This window comes from Arachis stenosperma, chromosome 3 (genome assembly GCF_014773155.1).
Source record: "Arachis stenosperma cultivar V10309 chromosome 3, arast.V10309.gnm1.PFL2, whole genome shotgun sequence".
Taxonomy (NCBI): domain Eukaryota; kingdom Viridiplantae; phylum Streptophyta; class Magnoliopsida; order Fabales; family Fabaceae; genus Arachis; species Arachis stenosperma.
In genome coordinates this window covers 121686547-121698820 of record NC_080379.1, presented here as the reverse complement: position 1 = coordinate 121698820, position 12274 = coordinate 121686547, and the positions used below count along the sequence as shown (strand labels likewise).

General features: G+C 39.6%; 1 protein-coding gene and 1 non-coding gene across 2 annotated transcripts; one reads left to right on the top strand and one right to left on the bottom strand.

The window, feature by feature from the left end:
* Nucleotides 1-7426: 7426 nt before the first annotated feature.
* On the top strand, nt 7427-7534 carry LOC130970947 (small nucleolar RNA R71). The gene has a single exon (XR_009082190.1). It is a non-coding gene; the product is annotated as a small nucleolar RNA R71 (small nucleolar RNA).
* Nucleotides 7535-11419: 3885 nt separating this feature from the next.
* On the bottom strand, nt 11420-11881 carry LOC130966651 (uncharacterized). The gene has a single exon (XM_057891469.1). It carries the CDS (start codon nt 11879-11881, stop codon nt 11420-11422), a length of 462 nt encoding a protein of 153 aa, XP_057747452.1.
* Nucleotides 11882-12274: the final 393 nt, after the last annotated feature.

The following is a 12274-nucleotide window of genomic DNA, read 5'->3' as shown; positions in this document are numbered from 1 at the left end:
CAAACTGGAGGTTAAACTTGGAAATGAAGAAAGCAACCCCTGGAGGCAATTTGGATCGAACACGTTTAACCTCCAGTTTGAGGTCAAACTGGAGGTTAAACGTGGAATGAAGAAAACACCCTGGAGGAAGGAAATGGTCGAACACGTTTAACCTCCAGTTTGAGGTCAAACTGGAGGTTAAACGTGGAATGCTCCTGGTGCCTCTCTTGCTTCTGGCGTTTAACCTCCAGTTTAAGGTTAAACTGGAGGTTAAACGTGGAATGCTTCTTGGTGAGAAAGAAAGTGCCGAACACGTTTAACCTCTAGTTTAAGGTTAAACTAGAGGTTAAACGTGGAATGCTCCCTTGGTTCAAATCATTATTCTGGCGTTTAACCTCCAGTTTAAGGTTAAACTGGAGGTTAAACGTGGAATGCTTCTTAGTGCCCTTTCTCATTCTGGCGTTTAACTTCCAGTTTAAGGTCAAACTGGAGGTTAAACGCCAGTTACAGCATTTCCTCTTCTTCTCATGATTTTGGCGTTTAAGCTCCAGTTTAGGCTTAAACTGGAGCTTAAACGTCCCATTTGAATTTTAAGCTTCCTTTATTGATTTTGTTGCTTCCTTGCCTAGCCTCTCTTCCCTGAAATCATCCAAACAATTGCATCAAAGTCTTGCAAAATTTCATGAGAATTCATCCATTCATAGCATTCAAGTAATATCACTAAAAACTCATGGAATTTGCATCAAAATCATAATGTTTTGGATGGTTCATTGCTTTGTTGTTCATTTAACCATTCTTGGTTACTTTAAGCTCAAGAAAATGCATAAAATAACTAAAACTAACAGAAAAATGCTAGTGAAACTAGCCTAAGATGCCTTGGCATCACAACACCAAACTTAATACTTGCTTGTCCCTAAGCAAGTCCTGAGATATTTGAGAGAAAGTATGAAACAGAAAGCAATTACATTGGCTATATTAGCAAGCATTTGAAGTTCATCAGAAGGGTTTTATGCAGAAAGTTGCAGCATCACTTCTTCATTCTTAACAGGGAGGATTATCACTTTTTCATTGCATCCATCAAGCACTGCTATGGCCTCTTGTTATTCTTATGTCCTTGGCACTTTTTCTTTCTTTGTTTTTCTTTTTCTTAGAGCTCCTTTGCTCCTTGTTTGCTCAGTGTCATGTGTTGCACAAGCCTTTGGCATTTTCTTTTTCTTATCAGTGCAGTACACATATCCACTACAGGCATTTTAGTTCACATTTCTTTTTGAGACATTGGTGCCCAGCACCTCTTTGTGTAACTAAATGTTTTGTAGCTAGGTTGCTCTTGATAATGGACTTTTGGTTGATAATCCCGGGTTAGTTAACCCAAGTTACCAAGTGTTGAAACACTCCACAGAACCTATTCATCCAAGCAGATCCTAGTACATAAACACCACAGGCATATGTCTCAAAAGTTCAAACCATTGGTGCCTAGCTTTATTTTCTTAATTCTTTTGCTTTTTGGTTGCCCTTTTTCAGTGGCTTTTCTTCTTCTTTTTCTTTCTTTTTCATGGCCAAGGACATTTATTCATCAAGATCCATAGACAGTATTCAACTTCTACACAAAATGATAATTCTACACTCAATTTCCAGTGAGCTAACTAAACAATCAAGCATGCATACCACCACTTAATTCTACTTGATTTGTCACTAATTGAGCCAAGTTACTTTTGTTCAAACTTTTCTTTTAATTTTTGGAAACAGAACAAGCATGACAAGCATTTGTTTAAGAAGGTGGAGTTATATCCAAACATCTAGGTATTCACCTTATTCAAAGCAGTAAACAGACTAACATACTAAAAACTTCACATTCCAGAAAGATTTAACAATTACAGTTTAAACCAGAACAAGCATGCTTTTGTTTGCCTTTTAAAGAATGGTCAAGGAGCAACACCACCTTGTGAAATTTCTTGTTTTCTCTTTGCTGCCAGGAAACAATTTGATTTCTCCTTCTGCTCCTAGTTGTTGCTTCATGTTCTTTCTAAGATCTTTGTTCCTTTCCTGCAAAGAGTGATGAAGTTGCTTGCTTCTCAAGCACTTGAGTGGTTAGCTCAACTATATATGGGCAAGTGTCTGAGTCTTAAGTTGGTGTGTGAACACCAAACTTAGTCTCCTACTCACTTCTCTGTTCTTTGAATCCTTGAATTTTCCTTGGAATGAAGTTGCTGCTAAGGATTATAAGCGTTCTGTGATTACTTAGAATGGTTGTTCCTTTCATATAATTCAAAGGTTGTTGTGTTCAGTTGATCTTTATGGTGGAACACCAAACTTAGAGTCACACATTCCCCTTTGAATTATTGATCCACTGGTGCACGAAATTGTGATCAATACAACTTCGCACAACTAACCAGCAAGTGCACTGGGTCGTCCAAGTAATACCTTACGTGAGTAAGGGTCGATCCCACGGAGATTGGTGGTATGAAGCAAGCTATGGTCATCTTGTAAATCTCAGTCAGGCAGACTCAAATGTATAATGGTGATGAACGAAAATAACATAAAAGATAAAGATAGAGATACTTATGCATATCATTGGTGAGAGCTTCAGATAAGCGTATGAAGATGCCTTCCCTTCTGTCTCTCTGCTTTCCTACTGTCTTCATCCAATCCTTCTTACTCCTTTCCATGGCAAGCTCGTGTAAGGTTTCACTGTTGTCAGCAGCTACCTCCCATCCGCGCAGTGAAAGCTAATGCACACACTCTGTCACAGTGCTGCCAGTCACCGGTTTGGTTCCCTCCCCTACCGGAATAGAATAACTCTTTTGCGTCTGTCACTAACGCCCAGTAGGTTACAGGTTTGAAGCACGTCACAGTCATTCAATCATTGAATCCTACTCAGAATACCACAGACAAGGTTTAGACCTTCCGGATTCTCTTGAATGCCGCCATCAGGTCCTGCCTATACCACGAAGATTCCGAAGAATCCAAGAGATATTCACTAAGCCTCAGATGCTTGTAGAACAAGAATGGTTGTCAGTCACCTTGTTCATGGGTGAGAATGGTGATGGGCGTCAATCATCACCTTCATCATGTTGAAGAACAAGTGATATCTTGGATAAAGAACAAGCGGAATTGAATGGAAGAACAATAGTAATTGCATTAATACTCGAGGTACAGCAGAGCTCCACACCTTAATCTATGGTGTGTAGAAACTCCACCGTTGAAAATACATAAGAACAAAAGTGATCATTGGTTTCGGCCCCAAAGAGGGAACCAGAAGAACCAAGATCTGATCTAAGAACTAGATGTCCGAAGATGTAAATACAATAGTAAAAGGTCCTACTTATAGAAACTAGTAGCCTAAGATGTACAAAGATGAGTAAATGACATAAAAATCCACTTCTGGGCCCACTTGGTGTGTGCTTGGGCTGAGCAATGAAGCATTTTTCGTGTAGAGACTCTTCTTGGCGTTTAACTCCAGCTTTTATGCCAGTTTGGGCGTTTAACTCCCAATTAGGTGCCAGTTCCGGCGTTTAACGCTGGGAATTCTGAAGGTGACTTTGAACGCCGGTTTGGGCCATCAAATCTTGGGCAAAGTATGGACTATTATATATTTCTGGAAAGCCCAGGATGTCTACTTTCCAATGCCGTTGAGAGCGCGCCAATTGGGCTTCTGTAGCTCCAGAAAATCCACTTCGAGTGCAGGGAGGTCAGAATCCAACAGCATCTGCAGTCATTTTGAGTCTCTGGATCAGATTTTTGCTCAGGTCCCTCAATTTCAGCCAGAAAATACCTGAAATCACAGAAAAACACACAAACTCATATTAAAGTCTAGAAAAGTGAATTTTAACTAAAAACTAATAAAAATATACTAAGAACTCAACTAAAACTACCAAAAACGTACTAAAAATAATGCCAAAAAGCATACAAATTATCCGCTCATCACAACACCAAACTTAAATTGTTGCTTGTCCCCAAGCAACTGAAAATCAAATAAGATAAAAAGAAGAGAATATACTATAGACTCCAAACTATCAATGAAACATAGCTCCAAATTAGATGAGCGGGACTAGTAGCTTTTTGCCTCCAAACAGTTTTGGCATCTCACTTTATCCTCTGAGGTTCAGAATGATTGGCTTCTTTAGGAACTCAGAATCCAGATAGTGTTATTGATTCTCCTAGTTAAGTATGATGATTCTTGAACACAGCTACTTTTTGAGTCTTGGCTGTGGCCCAAAGCACTCTGTCTTCCAGTATTACCACCGGATACATACATGCCACAGACACATAATTGGGTGAACCTTTTCAGATTGTGACCCAGCTTTGCTAGAGTCCCCAATTAGAGGTGTCCAGGGTTCTTAATCACACTCTTATTGCCTTGGATCACAACTTTATTTCTTTCTTTTTCTTTCTTTTTCTTTTTCTTCCCCTTTTTTTTTCCGTTTTTCTCCTTCTTTTTTTTTTTGTGTTCACTGCTTTTTCTTGCTTCAAGAATCATTTTTTTATGATTTTTCAGATCCTCAGTAACATGTCTCCTTTTTCATCATTCTTTCAAGAGCCAACAACTTTAACATTCATGAACAACAAATTCAAAAGACATATGCACTGTTCAAGCATACATTCAGAGAACAAAAGTGTTGCCACCACATCAAACTAATTAAGCTAGTTTTAAAGATGAATTTGAAATCCTGTACTTCTTGTTCTTTTGTGATAAAAACAGTTTTCATTTAAGAAAGGTGATGGATTCATATTCACAGCTTTAAGGCATGGACACTAAGACACTAATGATCATAAGACACAAACATGCACTAAAATTCGAAAAACAGAAAAATAAAGAACAAGGAGATTAAAGAACGGGTCCACCTTAGTGATGGCGGCTCTTTCTTTCTCTTGAAGATCCTATGGAGTGCTTGAGCTCCTCAATGTCTCTTCCTTGTCTTTGTTGCTCCTCTCTCATGATCCTTTGATCTTCTCCAATTTCATGGAGGAGGATGGCATGTTCTTGGTGCTCCACCCTTAGTTGTCCCATGTTGGAACTTAATTTTCCTAGGGAGGTGTTAATTTGTTCCCAGTAGTCTTGTGGAGGAAAGTGCATCCCTTGAGGTATCTTAGGGATCTCTTGTTTGCTCCATCCTTTTCTTAGTGATGGGCTTGAGGTCATGCCTTCTCAGTTGAACCGGCTTTGGATGCCATAAATGGTTATGGAAAAACAAAAAGCAATGATTTTACCACACCAAACTTAAAAGGTTTGCTCGTCCTCGAGCAAAAGAAGAAAGAAGAGAGTAGAAGAAGAAGAAATGGGGGAGAGGGAGATGGCTTTGTGGTTCGGCCAAAAAAGGGGGAGAAGTGGTGGTTTATGAAGGATGGATGTAAGTGGTGAAGAGAAAGAGATGTTGAGGTGATTGGTGAATGGGTGAAGAAGAAGAGAGAGAGTGGTGGGGTTGGTGGGGATCCTGTGGGGTCCACAGATCCTGAGGTGTCAAGGAAAAGTCATCCCTGCACCAAATGGCATCAAAATCCACGTTTTGAGCCATTTCTGGCGTTAAACGCCGGGCTGGTGCCCATTCCTGGCATTTAACGCCAGGTTGTAGCCCTTTTCTGGCGTTTAACGCCAGTCTGGTGCCCCTTTCTGGCGTTAAACGCCCAGAATGGTGCCAGACTGGGCGTTAAACGCCCAACTGCTAGGCTTACTGGCGTTTAAACGCCAGCAGCTTCTTCCTCCAGGGTGTGCTGTTTTTCTTCCTGTTTTTCATTCTGTTTTTGCTTTTTCAATGGATTTTGTGACTTCTTATGATCATCAACCTACAAAAAAGATAAAATAACAAAAGGAAATAGTTAATTATAAAACATTGGGTTGCCTCCCAACAAGCGCTTCTTTAATGTCATTAGCTTGACAGAGGACTCTCATGGCGCCTCAGAAATACTCAGAACCGTGTTGGAACCTCCCAACACCAAACTTAGAGTTTGAATGTGGGGGTTCAACACCAAACTTAGAGTTTGGTTGTGGCCTCCCAACACCAAACTTAAAGTTTGACTGTGGGGGCTCTGCTTGGCTCTGTTTTGAGAGAAGCTCTTCATGCTTCCTCTCCATGATGATAGAGGGATGTCCTTGGGCCTTAAACACCAAGGATTCTTCATTCACTTGAATGATCAACTCTCCTCTATCAACATCAATCACAGCCTTTGCTGTGGCTAGGAAGGGTCTGCCATCTCTAATGAGATTCTTGCAGCTTGCACCTCAAAAATCCCTAATTTCTCCATTACAGAGAGGGGCATGAGGTTTACACTTGACCCTAAGTCACACAAGGCCTTCTTGAAGGTCATGGTGCCTATGGTACAAGGTATGGAAAACTTCCCAGGATCTTGTCTCTTTTGAGGTAATTTCTGCCTAGACAAGTCATCCAGTTCTTTGGTGAGCAAAGGGGGTTCATCCTCCCAAGTCTCATTTCCAAATAACTTGTCATTTAGCTTCATGATTGCTCCAAGGTATTTAGCAACTTGCTCTTCAGTGACATACTCATCCTCTTCAGAGGAAGAATACTCATCAGAGCTCATGAATGGCAGAAGTAAATGGAATCTCTATGGTCTCATTTTGAGCCTCAGATTCCCATGGTTCCTCATTGGGGAACTCAGTTGAGGCTAGTGCACGCCCATTGAGGCCTTCCTCAGTGGCGTCCACTTCCTCTCTTTCCTCTCCAAATTCGGCCATGTTTATGGCTTTGCACTCTCCTTTTGGATTTTCTTCTGTGTTGCTTGGGAGAGTACTTGGAGGGAGTTCAGTAATTTTCTTACTCAGCTGTCCCACTTGTGCCTCCAAATTCCTAATGGAAGATCTTGTTTCAGTCATGAAACTTTGAGTGGTTTTGATTAGATCAGAGATCATGGTTGCTAAGTCAGAAGTACTCTGCTTAGAACTCTCTGTCTGTTGCTGAGAAGATGATGGAAAAGGCTTGTTATTGCCAGGGCTATTTCTTCCACCATTATTGTTGTTGAAACCTTGTTGAGGTCTCTCTTGATTCTTTCATGAGAAATTTGGGTGATTTCTCCATGAAGAATTATAGGTGTTTCCATAGGGTTCTCCTAGGTAATTCACCTCTTCCATGGAAGGGTTCTCAGGATCATAAGCTTCTTCCTCAGATGAAGCATCCTTAGTACTGTTTGGTGCATTTTGCATTCCAGACAGACTTTGAGAAATCAAATTGACTTGTTGAGTCAATATCTTGTTCTGAGCCAAAATGGCATTCAGAGTGTCAATTTCAAGAACTCCTTTCTTCTGACTAGTCCCATTGTTCACAGGATTCCTTTCAGAAGTGTACATGAATTGGTTATTTGCAACCATTTCAATCAGTTCTTGAGCCTCAGTAGGCGTCTTCTTCAGATGAAGAGATCCTCCAGCAGAGCTATCCAAAGACATCTTGGGTAGTTCAGAGAGACCATCATAGAAAATACCTATGATGCTCCATTCAGAAAGCATGTCAGAGGGACATTTTCTGATTAATTATTTGTATCTTTCCCAAGCTTCATAGAGGGATTCTCCATCCTTCTGTCTGAAGGTTTGGACTTCCACTCTAAGCTTACTCCATCTTTGTGGTGGAAAGAACTTTGCCAAGAAGGCATTGACTAGCTTTTCCCAAGAGTTCAGGCTTTCTTTAGGTTGAGAGTCCAACCATATTCTAGCTCTGTCTCTTACAGCAAAAGGGAATAGCATCAGTCTATAGACCTCAGGGTCAACCCCATTAGTCTTGACTGTGTCACAGATTTGCAAGAATTCAGCTAAAAACTGATGAGGATCTTCCAATGGAAGTCCATGGAACTTGCAATTCTGTTGCATTAGAGAAACTAATTGAGGCTTAAGCTCAAAGTTGTTTGCTCCAATGGCAGGGATAGAGATGCTTCTCCCATAGAAGTTGGGAGTAGGTGCAGTAAAGTCACCCAGCACCTTTGCATTGTTGTTGTTTTCGGCTGCCATGGGTTCTTCCTCTTTGAAGAATTCGGTTAGGTCCTCTCAGGTTCAGGGTCAGCTTCAACAAGAATGCCTTTGTCTTTGTTCCTGCTCATATGAAAGAGAAGAGAACAAGAAAATATGGAATCCTCCATGTCACAGTATAGAGATTCCTTGAGGTGTCAGAGGAAGAAAAATGGAAGACAGAAGTAGAAAATTCGAACTTATCAAAGAAGATGGAGTTCGAATTTTGCATTAAGGAATAGAGTTAGTCCAAAAATAGAAGGATGTGAGAAGAAGGGAAGTAATTTTCGAAAATTAAGTAAAAGATTTTGAAAATATTTTTGAAAAACACAAATTAATTTTCGAAAATAAGAGTGAGAAAGAGATTAAGTGATTTTTGAAAAAGATTTTGAAATTAGAAGTTAAAAAGATTTGATTGAAAACTATTTTGAAAAAGATGTCATTAAAAAGATATGATTGATTTTAAAAAGATGTGATTTAAAAGATATGATTTGAAAAACATTTTAAAAAGATATGATTTGAAAACAATTTTAAAAAGATTTGATTTGAAAAACATTTTAAAAAGATTTGATTTTAAAAATTAATGACTTGCCTAACAAGAAAAGATATGATTCAAACATAAAACCTTCCTTAACAGAAAAGGCAAAAAATGTTCAATCAAATCATTAATTGTTAGTAAGTATCTTTGAAAAAGGAAAGAAATTGATTTTGAAAACATTTGATTGAAAAGATATGATTTGAAAAAGATTTGATTTTGAAAAACTTTGAAAACTTGAAAAAAATTGATTTTGAAAACAAAATCTTCCCCCTTTGCCATCCTGGCGTTAAACGCCCAGAATGGTGCACATTCTGGCGTTTAACGCCCAAACTACTACCCTTTTGGGCGTTAAACGCCCAGCCAGGCACCCTGGCTGGCATTTAAACGCCAGTCTGTCTTCTTCACTGGGCATTTTTGAATGCCCAGCTTTTTCTGTGTGATTCCTCTGCAGTATGTTCTGAATCTTCAATTCTCTGTATTATTGACTTGAAAAGACACAAATTAAAAATATTTTTGGATTTTTAATAATGAGGAATAATAAAAAATGCAACTAAAATCAAATAACAATGCATGCAAGACACCAAACTTAGCAGTTTGTATATATGGGAAACAACAAAACACTCAAGTCAAATAGAATTCAAAGATCAAAACAAGAAAATCATCAAGAACAACTTGAAGATTAGTGAAGACACATGCATAAATTTGAAAAATGCAAGAAAAATAGAAACATGCAGTTGACACCAAACTTAAAATTAGACACTAGACTCAAACAAAAGATATTTTTGGTTTTTATGATTTTGTAATTTTTTTTTTTCGAAAAATAGGTGAAAAAAAAAATTAAATGTATCAAAATTCTTAATGAGAATTCCAGGAATCATGCAATGTTAGTCTAAAGCTTTAGTCTAAAGGAATTAGACATAGCTAGCTAAGCTTCAGCAAGACATTGCATTCAAGAGCTAAATTGATGATGATCAATCAGCTTTGGTGATGATAAGAACATCACCTTGAAACACTAGAATTCATTCTTAAGAACTCTGAAGAAAAATAATACCTAATCTAAGCAACAAGATGAACCGTCAGTTGTCCATACACAAGAACAATCCCCGGCAACGGCGCCAAAAACTTGGTGTTGTTGCCGGATCTTGGCACTGATGTTACCAAAAGCTTGCTCAAAACTTGAACATTCCCCGGCAACGGCGCCAAAAACTTGGTGCACGAAATTGTGATCAATACAACTTCGCACAACTAACCAGCAAGTGCACTGGGTCGTCCAAGTAATACCTTACGTGAGTAAGGGTCGATCCCACGGAGATTGGTGGTATGAAGCAAGCTATGGTCATCTTGTAAATCTCAGTCAGGCAGACTCAAATGTATAATGGTGATGAACGAAAATAACATAAAAGATAAAGATAGAGATACTTATGCATATCATTGGTGAGAGCTTCAGATAAGCGTATGAAGATGCCTTCCCTTCTGTCTCTCTGCTTTCCTACTGTCTTCATCCAATCCTTCTTACTCCTTTCCATGGCAAGCTCGTGTAAGGTTTCACTGTTATCAGCAGCTACCTCCCATCCGCGCAGTGAAAGCTAATGCACACACTCTGTCACAGTGCTGCTAGTCACCGGTTTGGTTCCCTCCCCTACCGAAATAGAATAACTCTTTTGCGTCTGTCACTAACGCCCAGTAGGTTACAGGTTTGAAGCACGTCACAGTCATTCAATCATTGAATCCTACTCAGAATACCACAGACAAGGTTTAGACCTTCCGGATTCTCTTGAATGCCGCCATCAGGTCCTGCCTATACCACGAAGATTCCGAAGAATCCAAGAGATATTCACTAAGCCTCAGATGCTTGTAGAACAAGAATGGTTGTCAGTCACCTTGTTCATGGGTGAGAATGGTGATGGGCGTCAATCATCACCTTCATCATGTTGAAGAACAAGTGATATCTTGGATAAAGAACAAGCGGAATTGAATGGAAGAACAATAGTAATTGCATTAATACTCGAGGTACAGCAGAGCTCCACACCTTAATCTATGGTGTGTAGAAACTCCACCGTTGAAAATACATAAGAACAAAAGTGATCATTGGTTTCGGCCCCAAAGAGGGAACCAGAAGAACCAAGATCTGATCTAAGAACTAGATGTCCGAAGATGTAAATACAATAGTAAAAGGTCCTACTTATAGAAACTAGTAGCCTAAGATGTACAAAGATGAGTAAATGACATAAAAATCCACTTCCGGGCCCACTTGGTGTGTGCTTGGGCTGAGCAATGAAGCATTTTTCGTGTAGAGACTCTTCTTGGCGTTTAACTCCAGCTTTTATGCCAGTTTGGGCGTTTAACTCCCAATTAGGTGCCAGTTCCGGCGTTTAACGCTGGGAATTCTGAAGGTGACTTTGAACGCCGGTTTGGGCCATCAAATCTTGGGCAAAGTATGGACTATTATATATTGCTGGAAAGCCCAGGATGTCTACTTTCCAATGCCGTTGAGAGCGCGCCAATTGGGCTTCTGTAGCTCCAGAAAATCGACTTCGAGTGCAGGGAGGTCAGAATCCAACAGCATCTGCAGTCCTTTTGAGTCTCTGGATCAGATTTTTGCTCAGGTCCCTCAATTTCAGCCAGAAAATACCTGAAATCACAGAAAAACACACAAACTCATAGTAAAGTCCAGAAAAGTGAATTTTAACTAAAAACTAATAAAAATATACTAAGAACTCAACTAAAACTACCAAAAACGTACTAAAAATAATGCCAAAAAGCATACAAATTATCCGCTCATCATCCACAAATCCATTGTTTGGTGTGAAACACCAAACTTAATTCCTTGCAATGCACAGAAACTACTTTACCCTTTTTATTGAAACAATTAAAAGAGACAGCAAAAGAGTATTACCTCAGGTTGGGTTGCCTCCCAACAAGCGCTTCTTTAACGTCACTAGCTTGACGGTTGTTCCTCAGTTGAGGTGATATTCAACCTTGTCCTTCTCCTCCACATCTCCCAAGTAATGTTTGAGTCTTTGACCATTCACAGTGAAGGTTCGTTGTGACTTTTCTTCCATGATTTCTACTTGTCCATATTGGGAGACCTTGGTGACAAGAAATGGTCCAGACCACCTTGATTTTAGCTTCCCTGGAAATAGCTTCAGCCTAGAATTGTAGAGCAATACTTTTTGTCCCTTTTCAAATTTCCTTGGAGCTATGTTGCTGTCATGCTTCTTCTTTGCTCTTTCTTTGTAAATTTTAGCATTCTCATAAGCTTCAGCCCTGAATTCTTCCAACTCTTGAATTTGCAACTTCCTTCTTTCTCCAGCAGCTTTGCTGTCCAAATTCAAGAGCTTCAAAGCCCAGAATGCCTTGTGCTCCAACTCCAGTGGCAAATGGCAAGCTTTTCCATATACTAGTTGGTAAGGAGACATTCCAATTGGTGTTTTGAAAGCTGTCCTATATGCCCAAAGAGCATCATCTAGCTTAATCGACCAGTCCTTTCTTGAAGTTCCCACAGTTTTTTCCAGGATTCTTTTGAGTTCCCTATTAGATATTTCGGCTTGCCCACTTGTCTGTGGATGGTATGGTGTGGCTACGTTGTGTTTGACTCCATATTTTAGAAGCAATGCCTCTAATGGTTTGTTGCAGAAGTGGCTTCCTCCATCACTGATGATTGCTCTTTGAACCCCAAAACGGCAAAAAATGTGTTTTCTGAGGAAGTTCATGACTACCTTATTATCATTGGATGGAGTTGCTATTGCTTCAACCCATTTGGAGACATAGTCTACTGCCACAAGAATGTAATTATTTGAGTATGAGGTGGG

Excerpts from the sequence above, each read along its gene's own strand:
- LOC130966651 (XM_057891469.1), bottom strand. The coding sequence starts at position 11,881 with ATGTCTCCTTACCAACTAGTATATGGAAAAGCTTGCCATTTGCCACTG.